We start from the raw sequence: 12,443 nt of genomic DNA on the forward strand, positions 1-12,443 counted from the left end.
TCGGTCTCCCAAATTGCTAGGATTACAGGCGTGAGCCACAGCGCCTGGCCCTATGGCACATTTCAGTTGTTACAGATGCCTCACAACACCACAGATGCTGATCTCCACTTCAAAATGACAGCAGCAACCAGTCCTGAACTCATTTTTCTCCTCTCTCTCTCAATCTCTCTCTCTCATGACAGCAGTAACTAGTCCTGAACTCATTTCTCTCTCCTCTCTCTCTCTCATTCTCACTTTCTCTCTCTCTCTCTCTCACACACACACACACACACGTTGTTACATTGATATGTATCTACCTTCTTTTGTAATCCTCATAATTTTATTTGCCTAAAAATATTACTCTGAGAAGGGGTCCACAGACTTGCCTGGATTGCCAGAGGATAGAGGGTCATGGCCAAAAACAAATCACAGAGCCTACATGTGACTTTATCTCAGTATGGCTTTGAAATTACAGTCATCCCTCAGTATCTGAGGGGGATTGGTTCCAGGACCCCCTGCAGATACCAAATCCTCCAGTGCCGAAGTCCCTGATATGAAAGAGCTTAGTGTTTGCTTATAACCTATGCATGCCCTTCCACATACAAAAAAATCATCTCTAGATTACTGGTAATACCTCATACAATGTAAACGCTATATAAGTAGTTGTTATACTGTACTGATTTTTAAATCTGTATTTTTTTTTTGTTTTCTTCCCCAAATTTTCTATCCAAGATTAGTTGAATCTGAGGAAGTGGAGCCCACAGATACGGAGGGCCGACTGTAGTAATTTGACACTTCATTTTTCTTAAGGTGTATGAAGGTCCTTTCCTCTCTATTTGTAAATTATATGGTGAATAACAGTATTAAAAAATAAGCTGACTTAAAAGATGTCAGACTCATCTAGGGAAGCCCTTATTAGACATAACGTTTAATGGCAATCTGTGGGTAATAATTACAAAATAAAATGCATATTTGTGAATAAGGATTGAAAAAAGTCTGCTAGCCCTTTATTCATCCAGCTTCGTGCTGACTCCTGTGGAGTCCCCCACTTGGTTCCAGCCTCCAGACTGAAGCATCCCCATCGACCATGAAGCCGCTGTGGTGGATGCCCTGGAGTCCCCAGGTGCTATCTGCTGAGAAGCCACTGGCCACATGTGACTCTGCAAATTTAAATCAATTCAATTAAAATATAATTGCAAATTCAGGTCCTCAGTCACAAGCCACAATTCATGTGCTCATTAGTCAGCCCTGGCTGGTGGTTTCCACATGTACATATGTCCCAGCACAAATTCTGTTGTTTAACATGAATTTAGCTTTTCCCTTCAGTTTGTCCTCCATGGATGTCCTCCTCTGGTGCTGAACCGGTGCTTTTCTGCACACACCTGGTCCTGTGGGTATCTACCATGTGTAAGGGATTGTGTGTTAGGCTCCACCTCCTACAGTGCTGAGTGATGAGCAGTACAGGACAGGGGACATCCATCTGGCAGCCTTTATTGTTGAGTCTCAGCTTGAGGCTTGCATTGGTGAAGTGAGAAGCGATCAGTGACTAGCCTTCCCCTGACCCACAAAGCTGGAGAGAGAGATATGTGAGCTGTTGAGAAAAGTGGCAAGGACTTAACTGTATTTGGTGTCTGCTTCAGAAAAAAAAACAAGATTCCTAGTGGAAACAGGAATCTTACATTTCCTGGGCAGGTTGTTTAAAGGTGGGTGGGCCATGGATAGTTGGCAGCAAGAGGAACTTCCCTTGCAGGAGTCCAGGGAGGATGAGAGCAGAAACCTAGAGATGGCAGTGTGCGTGACTTACGTCTTGTATGTAGAGACCCTCTCGCTAGCACAGAACCAGAGTGCCCTTTGGAGATGGGAAAGGCTTCCCTAAGAGCCAAAGTTGGAGGCCCTTGGTCTGTTCTCAGTGTCAAAATCTTAGACACAGAGGGCATGTGACAGAACCTGTAGACTAGGGGGACAATAGCTTTGTGTGGCCTGTGTGGGTTCTGGTGCCATATCTCACTGTAAGCTCAGAGGTATTTGGAAATCCACCTGTCTCCATCATTCTGAACACATCACCCCTCTGTCATAAGTTCTGCATCCCACCTTGTAGCCATGGTTGCAGCTCCATGGTTTGGCCAACGGAGCATAGGGTTTGCTTTTAGACACCCAATGGCATGTGAGTCAGCAGCTTTACACTCAGTGCCCAATGGCACTGCCATACTCAGAACCTACTTGGGCAACTGCTCAGCCAGGGTCTCTGATAACAGAGACTTTGTATTGTTCACTTTGTATTGTGGGAAGACTGTGAGCTTCTGATGCCTCGGTTTACTCTCCATGGCCCACCTGGGTGCATACCTCTTTTAGAGACAGAGCATTTGAATTGGTGCTCACTTGACATTTGTCTTTCTGGCTTTTCCCAGGACTCCTTGGCAGCAGAGATTGAGGGAACAATGCGCAAGGAGCTGCAGTTGGAAGAGGCCGAGTCTCCAGACATCACGTATGGCCACAGTTTTTACAGTTCTGAGCTTCCCAGAGACCACCTTGTGACCTGTGGTGTTCAAAACCTGGCAATGTTGAGGCTCTGGGTACCAACAGTGATTGACTATTGTCCTTCCCAGTCCAGATTAAGGGAAATAATAAATAATAGAACACAGCTGACAGCATCCCTTAGCTCCTCTTATTAGCTTTTGTTAGTGTTAATTTTTATTTATTTGCTTTTTAGCGATGGGGTGTCTCACTTTATTGGCCACGCCAGAGTGCAGTGATGTGATCACAGCTCACTGCAGCCTCGAACTCCTGGGCTCAAGTAATCCTGTTGCCTCAGCCTCTTGAGTAGCTGGGGCTACAGGTGCATGCCACCATTTCCAGCTAATTTTAAAAAATCTTTTGTAGACATGGGGCTTTGCCATATTGCTTAGGCTGATCTCAAACTCCTGGCTTCAAGTGATCCTCCTGCCTTGGCCTCCCCGGAGCGTTGGGATTACAGGCATGAGCCACTGGCCTGTGAGCCACTGTGCTCCTCTTCTTCTTAGGTTTTATAGACAAATTGTGAACTTCCAGAAAGTCCTAGAAAAGGAGATATATGTTTCCCATCTGTCTTAACATAAGCTTCGTCTTGATATAGCTACACATTTTTATCTTTCATTTCAGTGGAAAACGTTTAAAAAATTTAAAATCAACGCTCTTCAAAGGTCTTGTGCAAGGCTTCCATCTCCTTCTGAATACACCTAAGGATATGAGCTTCTCCATCTCTCTTCCTAACTCAACTCTTGTACTTAGCCTGTCCCAAGGTGTTTGTAAGGAACCTGTGAACCAGGTTTCATTGTGTTTTCTCTGTACCCAGACTCCATAGACAGAACTAAAATGAGATCCTGGGAGTGACAAGTGTCCAAGAGAGGTTCGGTATATGTGTGACACCCTTTGCAGCCCAGAAGGAAGTGGCCATTGTAAAAACATGCCTACCCTTTTTAAAAGGGAACAAATGAGCATCAAAGTGTGGTTCTGTTCCTGAAATAACACTTTCCAAAACATAGACAAATCTAGTATTTATCATCTAATTACGGAAGTGTAAGACTAACTTTAAGTCTTGCTTTTTTAATATGAATATTCATTCTACAAGTGTTCGTTGATCTCTGCTATGTGCTAAGCAGTGAACACTGCTCTGCTGCAGCATGTATTCTAGTGCATATTATGAAAAAAGAAAACTAGGAGACAAAAGTCAACTTAAGTATTTTTATTTGTAGGTTAAGCTTTAGGGATGTAAAACACAGTTTCACTCTTGCTAGCATCTTTAGCACAACCATGGTTCGAGTTCTGGATTTAGTGGGTATTGAAGCTCTCAAATTTCGCATTGTGAAGAAGGCAGCCAATACCCTAAGAAACAGGTGGCAGGCACAGGATAGTGGGCTGCCTGGGGACTCGTCACAGGCCAGGTGCCCTTTTGGCTCCTCAGTTGGTCATTTTTGGAGGGTTAAACTCCAGGGTCGTGCCCGCATTTGCTCACTCACGGATGCCGTGCATTCTCCCTAGTCACCAGAAGCGTGTCTTTGAGACAGTAAGAAACATCAACCAGGTCGTCAAGCAGAGATCTCTGACCCCTTCTCCTATGAACATTCCTGGCTCCAACCAGTCCTCGGCCATGAACTCCCTCCTGTCCAGCTGTGTCAGCACGCCCCGGTCCAGCTTCTACGGCAGCGACATAGGTAACGTCGTCCTCGACAACAAGACCAACAGCATCATTCTGGAAACAGAGGCAGCCGACCTGGGGTGAGCAAGCTGGGAGTTTTCACTTCTCTGTTGTGGGGTGAGGAGTGGTAGTATGGATTGCCTGCAGGCTTAGTAATTGTTAAGAGGGGGGTAGATGAGAGTCGCCTGAAAAATACAGACCTGGCCAGGTGTGGTGGCTCATGCTTGTAATCCTAGCACTTTGGGAGGCTGAGGCAGGAGGATTGCCTGAGCTCAGGAGTTTGAGACCAGCCTGGGCAACACTGCAAAACCCCATTTCTAGTAAACGTACAAAAAATTAGCTGGGCGGGGTGGCGCTCGCCTGTAATCTCAGCTACTCAGGAGACTGAGGCAGGAGAATCACTTGAACCCAGGAGGTGGAGGTTGCAGCAAGCTGATAATCGCACCACTGCACTCCAGCCTGGGTGACAGAGTGAGACTCTGTCTCAAAAAAAGAGAAAAAAAAAGAGCAGACCTTAACAGTTCTCCAAATCTGTTTTACCTACCCACCAAGCCTACGCCTATCCTTGATATGATATTTTAATCAGCTTAAAGATGTATAACAAGATGATACCAGAAAGTCTGCTTTCCTGTGAAATGCTTGCGGGGGAGGATTAATGAATATTTTTTTGTTGTTGTTAGTTTTCATGGTAAGGCTACAGAATAGACATTTGTTTTGTGACCCTTTTGTAGTTTGATGTTGGAAAGGCTGAGGACTCAGGCTCTCTGTCTTGTGACCAGAATGTGGTCAGAGGGTAGGGTGCAGTGGGGGCCAAGGTGCCCAGGACTGGGTTTTCCTCAGGAGTGGTCAGTTCCTCCTTGTCCTGAAGCCCTGCAGAACCTACACACACACACACACACACACACACACACACACACGCACAATTGTCCACTTTGTGCATCCTTTTCCTCTGACTTAATAAAATTGATTCTTCTGGACCAGTTGGATCAGACAGACAGGAAGCTCCTTGATCAGAGCAGGTTTTGTTCAGAGTTGGGGTCTGGGCTCCTTTCCTTCAAGAGGAGAGAGAAGCATCCCTGAAACCAGTTGCCCTTCTGGTAGCCAGGAACGGTAACCTACAGGTTTCTTCCTAAAGATTCTTGAGGGAGATATTTAGAGGGACTGAATTTACCTAGTCTGTGTGCAAAATATTCATCCCACCTTAGTCCTCACCCCACCTCAACCCCACTAAAAAAGACCCCTGGCGGGAGTAGTTCTGGACACGCATTTGTTTCCCCCTTTTGCCTAAATGTCAACTGCTTGCCTTGGCTCCCGTGGAGAATCCTACAGCCCCACGGAACGTCCTCCCCTGTGCATTGAGCAGTCGGGCCTCTGTGCCGTTGGAGACTGGCTAGCGTTCCACCCTCACACCCCTTTCTTCTTCCAGAAATGATGAGCGGAGTAAGAAGCTGGGGACGCCGGGCACCCCAGGCTCCCACGACCTGGAGACAGCGCTGAGGCGGCTGTCCCTGCGCCGGGAGAACTACCTCTCCGAGAGGAGGTTCTTTGAGGAGGAGCAAGAGAGGAAGCTCCAGGAGCTGGCGGAGAAGGGCGAGCTGCGCAGCGGCTCCCTCACACCCACTGAGAGCATCATGTCCCTGGGCACGCACTCCCGCTTCTCCGAGTTCACCGGCTTCTCCGGCATGTCCTTCAGCAGCCGCTCCTACCTGCCCGAGAAGCTCCAGATCGTGAAGCCGCTGGAAGGTGATCGCGCGGGGCCTCGGCCTCTCTCTGTCCTCCTGGGGGACTCCCTGTGGTCCCTGATCCACCTGCGGAAGGCGGGGCACCTCTGTCACGCCTACTCCTTTTTCTTCCGAGATAGCCATCCGCGCTGCTGGTTTGAGTTCCTCTGACGGTGGCGCTCAGCCTAGGCCTCCATCCCTCCCCTCTGGCTGGCAGGTGTGACAGTGCACACATAGGCCACCAAACTCGCCAAGGAAAGACAAGCATGTGCACTGTGGTCTTCTAGTTATTTCCTTTGCCTTTAGAACCTTAGAAATAAAAACCTTTTGTGGCAGTAGAGGCATTGCTAACAGATTCAAAAATTGATTAGGTTTTGCCTGCGGGTGTGAGGAATGCAGAGAATTAACGCTTTAGCTTCTCCGAAGTTTTGGTGTCAGGGAGAGGTTCCAAGCAAACTCTATTAAATGGGGATTTTTTTTTCCCCCATAACCACCCAAATGTGATTTGGGGGCTTATGTGTTTTGATTTGAACTTCATATAACAAGGTTGTGGCTTTTGGCAGATGCATTATGTTGTGAGCTCGGCTCCTAGAGTCTACAGTTTGGAGCCCAGGAAGGGCGGTGGCTGTGGAGACAGTGAGTTTTGTGCCTCCTTAAGCCACCCTTTTCCAGGGGCAGTTCATATTTTAGTATCAGGGGCACCTCAGATGATTAAACTCATGGAAAAACTTCTTCCTCCCTCCCTCCCTCTCTCGCTCTTTCCCTCCCTCTTTTTTTTTTTTTAGGCACTTAAAAATGTTTTCCCTCTACATACCACCACCCTGCCAAGAGCCACCAAGTGTTTATATTTTTCATTTTTTACTCCTTTAGTTTTGAAAGCCATATAAGTTTGAGAAGCTATTTTAAAACTATGTTACACTTACGATGCAAAGCCAAATCAGAACTTCTGTAAAGCAGAACCTACCCAACTTTTAAAAATTATTGTCCCTTCTAAGGAGCCTTCTAAGACGTTTTTTCCTGATCACCCCGATGACATTTTAATACCACAGATGTATTGTTTATGTACTATATGTATATCCATATACAGTATACATAAACAATACATAAACAATATATCTATGGTATTAAAATAAAAATAATCCAATTATGTTCACCTCAAAAGAACCTGTTTTTGCCCCTCGGGAGCAATATTGCCCCTGTGAGAATGCATGCTATAAGGTAAGGTTGTGCTTGTTAAAGACCCAAGACATGACTGGGTTCCATAGTCTCCAAAGGAAGAGGGCGGGCTAGTTTGTTTTTATTATTATTTTAAAATTGTATAATTGGGGTCCTTCTTAGAGTTCCGAAAAGGTATGGCTTACTCTTTTTTGATTATTTATTTAGTTGTAAGCTTGGTGATTGTTTTCTGATCTACATTGTGTCTGTTCTTTCAATAAAATCTTTCATTTCTGCAATTTTACTTTCTGCCTTACTTTTCTTTTTTCTCCTTTGTCACTCAAAAATCATTGGAATTTATCATCTCTGTCTTGTCTGCTTTCTATATTTGACTCTGTGTTTCATTAGATCATTTAAGAATATGTTTTTGAATTTATTTTCAAAGCACACGTTTTAGCCAGTTCATCTTTCTTTCTTTTAATTTTGTGACTTGGCAGTATTTTTGTGATCAGTTAATAGGATAATAGGAAATCCTGTTAGATTAGCAAGGTGAATTTCATCTGTAGTGCTTTGCTACCCAGGAGGCTAAATCAATACCATTAAAAAGTTATTTGTCTTATCACAGTGGCCTGTAACACAACCTCATGATATAGATCCTTTAGGCTCCATTTTGTAGTTCTCTGACTTCTTAGCTGTTTATTTATGTATTTAGTTTTTGAGACAGGGTCTCGCTTTGTCACGCAGGCTGCAGTACAGTGGTGTGATCACAGCTCACTACAAGCTTGAATTCCTGGGCTCAAGCAATCCTCCCGCCTCAGCTTCCCAAGTAGCTAGGACTACAGGAGTGTACCACCACACCTGGATAATTTATTTATTTGTAGAGACAGGGTCTTACTATGTTGCCCAGGCTGGTCTTGAACCTCTGCCCTCAAGTTACCCTTCCACCTCAGCCTCCCAAAGTGCTAAGATTACAGGCGTGATTCACCACACCTGGCTCAGACTTCTTAGCTGTTACAACCAATATTTTCTTTTTTCCCCTCTGCAGTTATTTTTTTATGTTACCATGTTTAATATGATAAGATGGGATGCTGACACAGAAGTCAGCCTGGGCCAGGTTCAGTACATCTCTGACTGTGACATTAGATAAATCACCCCACTTTTTGAGCCCTGTTTCCTATTTAATTGTGGTTATGACATAGGCTGATAGCTATCAAACCAGATTCCAGTGAGGAGTAAATGAGAAGCATTTTATATTGTACCTGGCATCTAATAGGTGCTTATTAAAATGTTGGCTTCCCAAGCTTGCTCCAGTCCAGGTCTGTTACTAGGGCTAAGTTACTAGTGTTGAGATCTGGACCAGCACTAGGGTCATGTTCTTAAATTATCTTTTTCTGTTGGCCCACTGAGAAGCTAGTAAGACTCCCATGATCGCCATCGGCCCAGGTAAATGGACCTGGGGGGAGGTCCCGAGAGACTGTTGGCTGAGATCACAGCAGATAGCCAATCAGTGTCTTCCATCTGGCTCCCTTACCTGTTAATTAATCTTGCCATCTGCTTATTGTGAAAGCCAAAATAGCTAAGTGTTTAAGAGTGCTAGCAATCTCTTGTCTCTTCATCTTACCTTACCAGTTTTAAGCAGGTGAACAACAAACAAAACATTCAAACTAGAAAGATATCCGCCTTAAAAAGACCAAGGCAGGCAGTATTTTTTTCCTGTAATTTGCACTTCCTTTCTGCTTAATCATAACCAAGGTAGCATTTCCAAATAAATAATATGTAAATAAGGGAAAGGATACATTTCGAAGCTGTGCATTATCCAGCAGGTTTCGTTCTAGTGTCTAAACCCTAATGCTCCTCTGACATCAGTGAATTTTGGAGTTTCCTCTCCTTTGATGACTTGAAAATGTTTTAGCTGGAACACTGGGGTATGGAAGGAAAGCAGAGGGGGAAAGACACCATGACCGTAGTTAAGTTTTCACCACTGTCCATGCCCTTTTCCCATAGAACTTTATCTTGGGGCCAACCAGGAACATGAAGCTTCCTCTCTTTCCTTGCCCTGTTTGCCCAACTCCTGCCTGGTTTTAATGTGGGTGAGAGGAGTGAGCAGGTCTTGAGTTGGTAATGAGAGGTAGCTCATAGTACAGTGTTTGGCACGTAAAGAAGCCAGGCTGGGGAATGAGCTGGAGAAATGGAAAGAGGCAACTTGGGCTCTGAATAAGATGCAATTCATATTTATTTTTTAATTCGTATACCTTCTTGTGTCAAAGGAAGGACTCCAGGCAGCCAGGAGATTGGTAGAATTCCCACATGGTGGTTTAGGCAGCAGCAGGGAGGTGAGGCATGAGGTGTTCTGCCCAGTTGACGGGCTTGGCAAACCCCACTGGGACCTTGGAACCAGCCAGGAGTGGAGATAGTCCATGAGCCCCACAGCATGACATAACTGAAATAGCACAGTCAGGTTTGAGAAGGCACCTGCATGGGAGTCTAGAAAGCCATTCAGGTGTGTTATTGACTAGGTTTCGGAGACTCTCGTTTGTGAGGCCTCTCACTGCTGAGGGTTAGGAGAATGGACACTGGAGCCAGTCTTGGTTTCAGTCCCAGATAAGTCAAGCCACTTGCCAGCTATGCAGCCTCTAGCAAGTTACTTTCCCTTCCTGTACTCAAGTTTCCTCATCTGCAGAATGCAGAGAGCAGGGATAACGTGAAGATTAAGTGAATTAAAAATGTAGACCTCATAAAAGTGCCTGGCGCTTAGTAAAAGGCCAGTAAAAGTTGGCTGTTCTTACATGAGTAAAGGATGCGCAAGGCATGGGATAAAAATCTGAGCATGATGCATCTTTCCCCATAATGTTTTAGTTGTAATTTCACTAAATTTCCTTGGCTGTGGAGTGTCAGAGAATGGAAGTAACCCCATGCATCTCTGTGACCTCCTTAACTCCAAACAGCAGACCCTTTGTAGCCTCATTTCTCTGTCTTCAGCTCATCCTTGGGAGCAGGTGAGGAGAGGGAGTGATGGGGCAGCCGGTTGAACAGTTGGAGGGGACAGGCCTGTGAGACTCTTGTCAGGGCCCAGACCTCCAGCCTCCCTGGGTTCTTTCCCAGTGAATTGTAAACATCTCAGACCCCCTTCAGAAGGATGACGAGGTTTGGCATTTCCTTACCAAAGTTCTTCACTTTCCAGAGTCTACTGGGAAGTATATCCTCCTTTTCCCTTCCAAAAGTAGAGGTGACGTGGCCATATTGTACCTGGGGTTTTCTCATCCTTCTCAGACTCCGGTGTACAGTCCCGAGCTGAACATGACAGTACAGTGGCTTCTTTAAGACTTCTCGTGGTGCTGTTTTGTTATCGGGAATGTGCCTGCACGGTCAGTGAGCATTTATACCAGGGCCCATTAGGTAGTGTGAATGCGAGTCCCCAGGGACAGCAGAGAACTCCTATCAGCAGGAATGTCTTCTGGCAGGCCCTGCACAGCCATCTGGAAATTCTGCTGCTGACCGTTTGTGCAGCTGGGACACCGATGTCCTTCTTGTTCTCAGACCTGTGGGTTTTGATGGGTGGGCAGTGTGAAAACTTGGTCTTTAGTTCTGAACCCCGGCTATGCCACCACTAATTAAGTGGCTTTGGAAAGTTATCTAACTTCAGGCAGCCACCATTCCCCTGTCTGTAAAGTGTTTAATCATACTTAGTTCCTAGGATGGTTTTGAGGAGTGAGTTGGTATAATACATGTAAAACAAACTGCCACGCAGGCCTGCCTCAATATAGGGAAGCTTAATTTAAAAGAAATCACAGCGATGCTGTGGCGTCTGGGACTCGGGAGCCCATGCACTGGTCTCCGCAGGTCTGCGAAGCCCCGGCCTTGTTTGCACGGTGTTGCTAGCATGCGCCCTTCCTTTAGGAAGTGGATCCACAGCTTCCTTCAGATTCTCAAAACATCTGAGAGTTAAGAACCACAGCTCTAGGGCAAGGTTTCTCAACCCCAGCCCTGTTGACATTTGGGACCAGTTCGTTCTTTGTTGTGGGGGCTGTCCTGTACATTGTGGGATGTTTCGCAGCATCTCTGGCTTTTACCCCCTAGATGCCATTAGCACTAGATGCCGTTCCTCCACAGCTGTGACAACCAAATGTGTCTCCAGACATTACCAAATGTCCCTGGGCGGGGCGGGGGGGAGCGTGTGGGGCGCAAAATCTCCCCTAGTTGAGAACACCGCTCTAGATGCATCTTAGTACCTAGTGAGGGAACAGATATGTGATACCTTCTTTCATTATATGTCATTCTTTCCTATTTCTTTTTTTCTTGAATTTAGAGTATTTTCTATTTATATTTAATAGATCCAGATTAAGTAGGTTGCTCTTGTACCTGTGAACTCTTAAAACTGGGATAAACCTTCATGTGGGTGTCTAGGAACTCGTTAAACATGTATTGGCAGTGTGCACCTTTTTTTTCCTTTTAAGCGGATTTGAAATTGCTCATTTATAAATCCCTTTCAAGCCTCCCTGGCTAAGATTGACCCATGAGAAGTTATTTCCAAGGGGTGTTTGGAAATGGCAGACTCTCTGCACACACCACGGGGCCTCTCCCTCACCCCACCACCTCCCACCTTGGCCTGCCTGCCTTCCCTTGTCTTTTGTCTTGACTTCCTGAGCTGCTGGCTCCTGGCATCCTTGACTCCCTTTCCTTCGCTCCCCAGGGCAGCCTGGTATCCTGGAGGGCTTCTTGCCTACCCAGGAAATATACCCTTGGTAAACCAGTGGTGACTGCCCGAGCATCCATTTGTGCAGGAAGGCTCCTGCCTTCCAGTGCCTAAGAACCTCTTCAGAAGTCTCTCCTTTGAGCATGGAATATTTATTTGTGTGACCATGCACATTTGAGTGCCTTCTGCACCTGTAGAATGGGGCTAGCCGTGCGAGCCTCACGGCCCATGCACTAGCATGGTGTCATGTGAGGCATTAATAAGTGTTCCAAGGTAAAAAGGGTTGCTCTGTCAAGTAAGTTGGGCAAAAACACTGTAACACACTGAAGGTTCTGTGATGCCCCTCGGTAAAAACACTTAGGTTTCCTGAGCATGCTTGGCCTAGGAACACTTCTCTTTCTAGAGCACCTGTGACACCTTGAGGTCTTCAGGGACACACTCCGGTGTTATTACAGACCTTGCATGATGTCATCTGAGTCCTGGGGTTTGGTGTCATCGAGAAGATGGGCTCCCCTACTTTAGACCTCCATGTGGACTTACTGTGTTCTTAAATCACACCTCTTTAACCCGATTCCTTCTCCCTAACCCGGCAGCCTCTCAGAGTTGCTGGCAAAATACCGAAAACCTAAGTAAAGGAGGTGATGGTCACATCTACCACATATCTCTGTGCTACTTTCATTTCTTTTTGCTTTCCTCTTGCTGAGGGTCCTGGGCTTGGCTT

General features: G+C 45.9%; 1 protein-coding gene across 33 annotated transcripts in view; it reads left to right on the forward strand.

The window, feature by feature from the left end:
- The window catches only part of TRAK1 (trafficking kinesin protein 1), a 137,997-nt gene that overhangs the window by 109,040 nt on the left and 16,514 nt on the right, over positions 1 to 12,443 (forward strand). For 31 of the 33 annotated variants that reach the window (XR_013413818.1, XR_013413815.1, XR_013413816.1 and 28 more), the window contains 3 exons: positions 2,388 to 2,464; positions 3,997 to 4,233; positions 5,580 to 5,896. Coding sequence is in view for 22 of the 33 variants with exons in the window: in XM_077992231.1 (XP_077848357.1) it covers positions 2,388 to 2,464; positions 3,997 to 4,233; positions 5,580 to 5,896 (631 nt within the window). In the remaining 11 variants the exon portion in view is untranslated. Of the gene's footprint in view, positions 1 to 2,387; positions 2,465 to 3,996; positions 4,234 to 5,579; positions 7,334 to 12,443 lie in introns of those variants that run through there. The other 2 variants (XM_015131274.3, XM_077992239.1) reach the window with 1 other exon arrangement.

This window comes from Macaca mulatta, chromosome 2 (genome assembly GCF_049350105.2).
Source record: "Macaca mulatta isolate MMU2019108-1 chromosome 2, T2T-MMU8v2.0, whole genome shotgun sequence".
In the NCBI taxonomy this organism is placed as follows: domain Eukaryota; kingdom Metazoa; phylum Chordata; class Mammalia; order Primates; family Cercopithecidae; genus Macaca; species Macaca mulatta.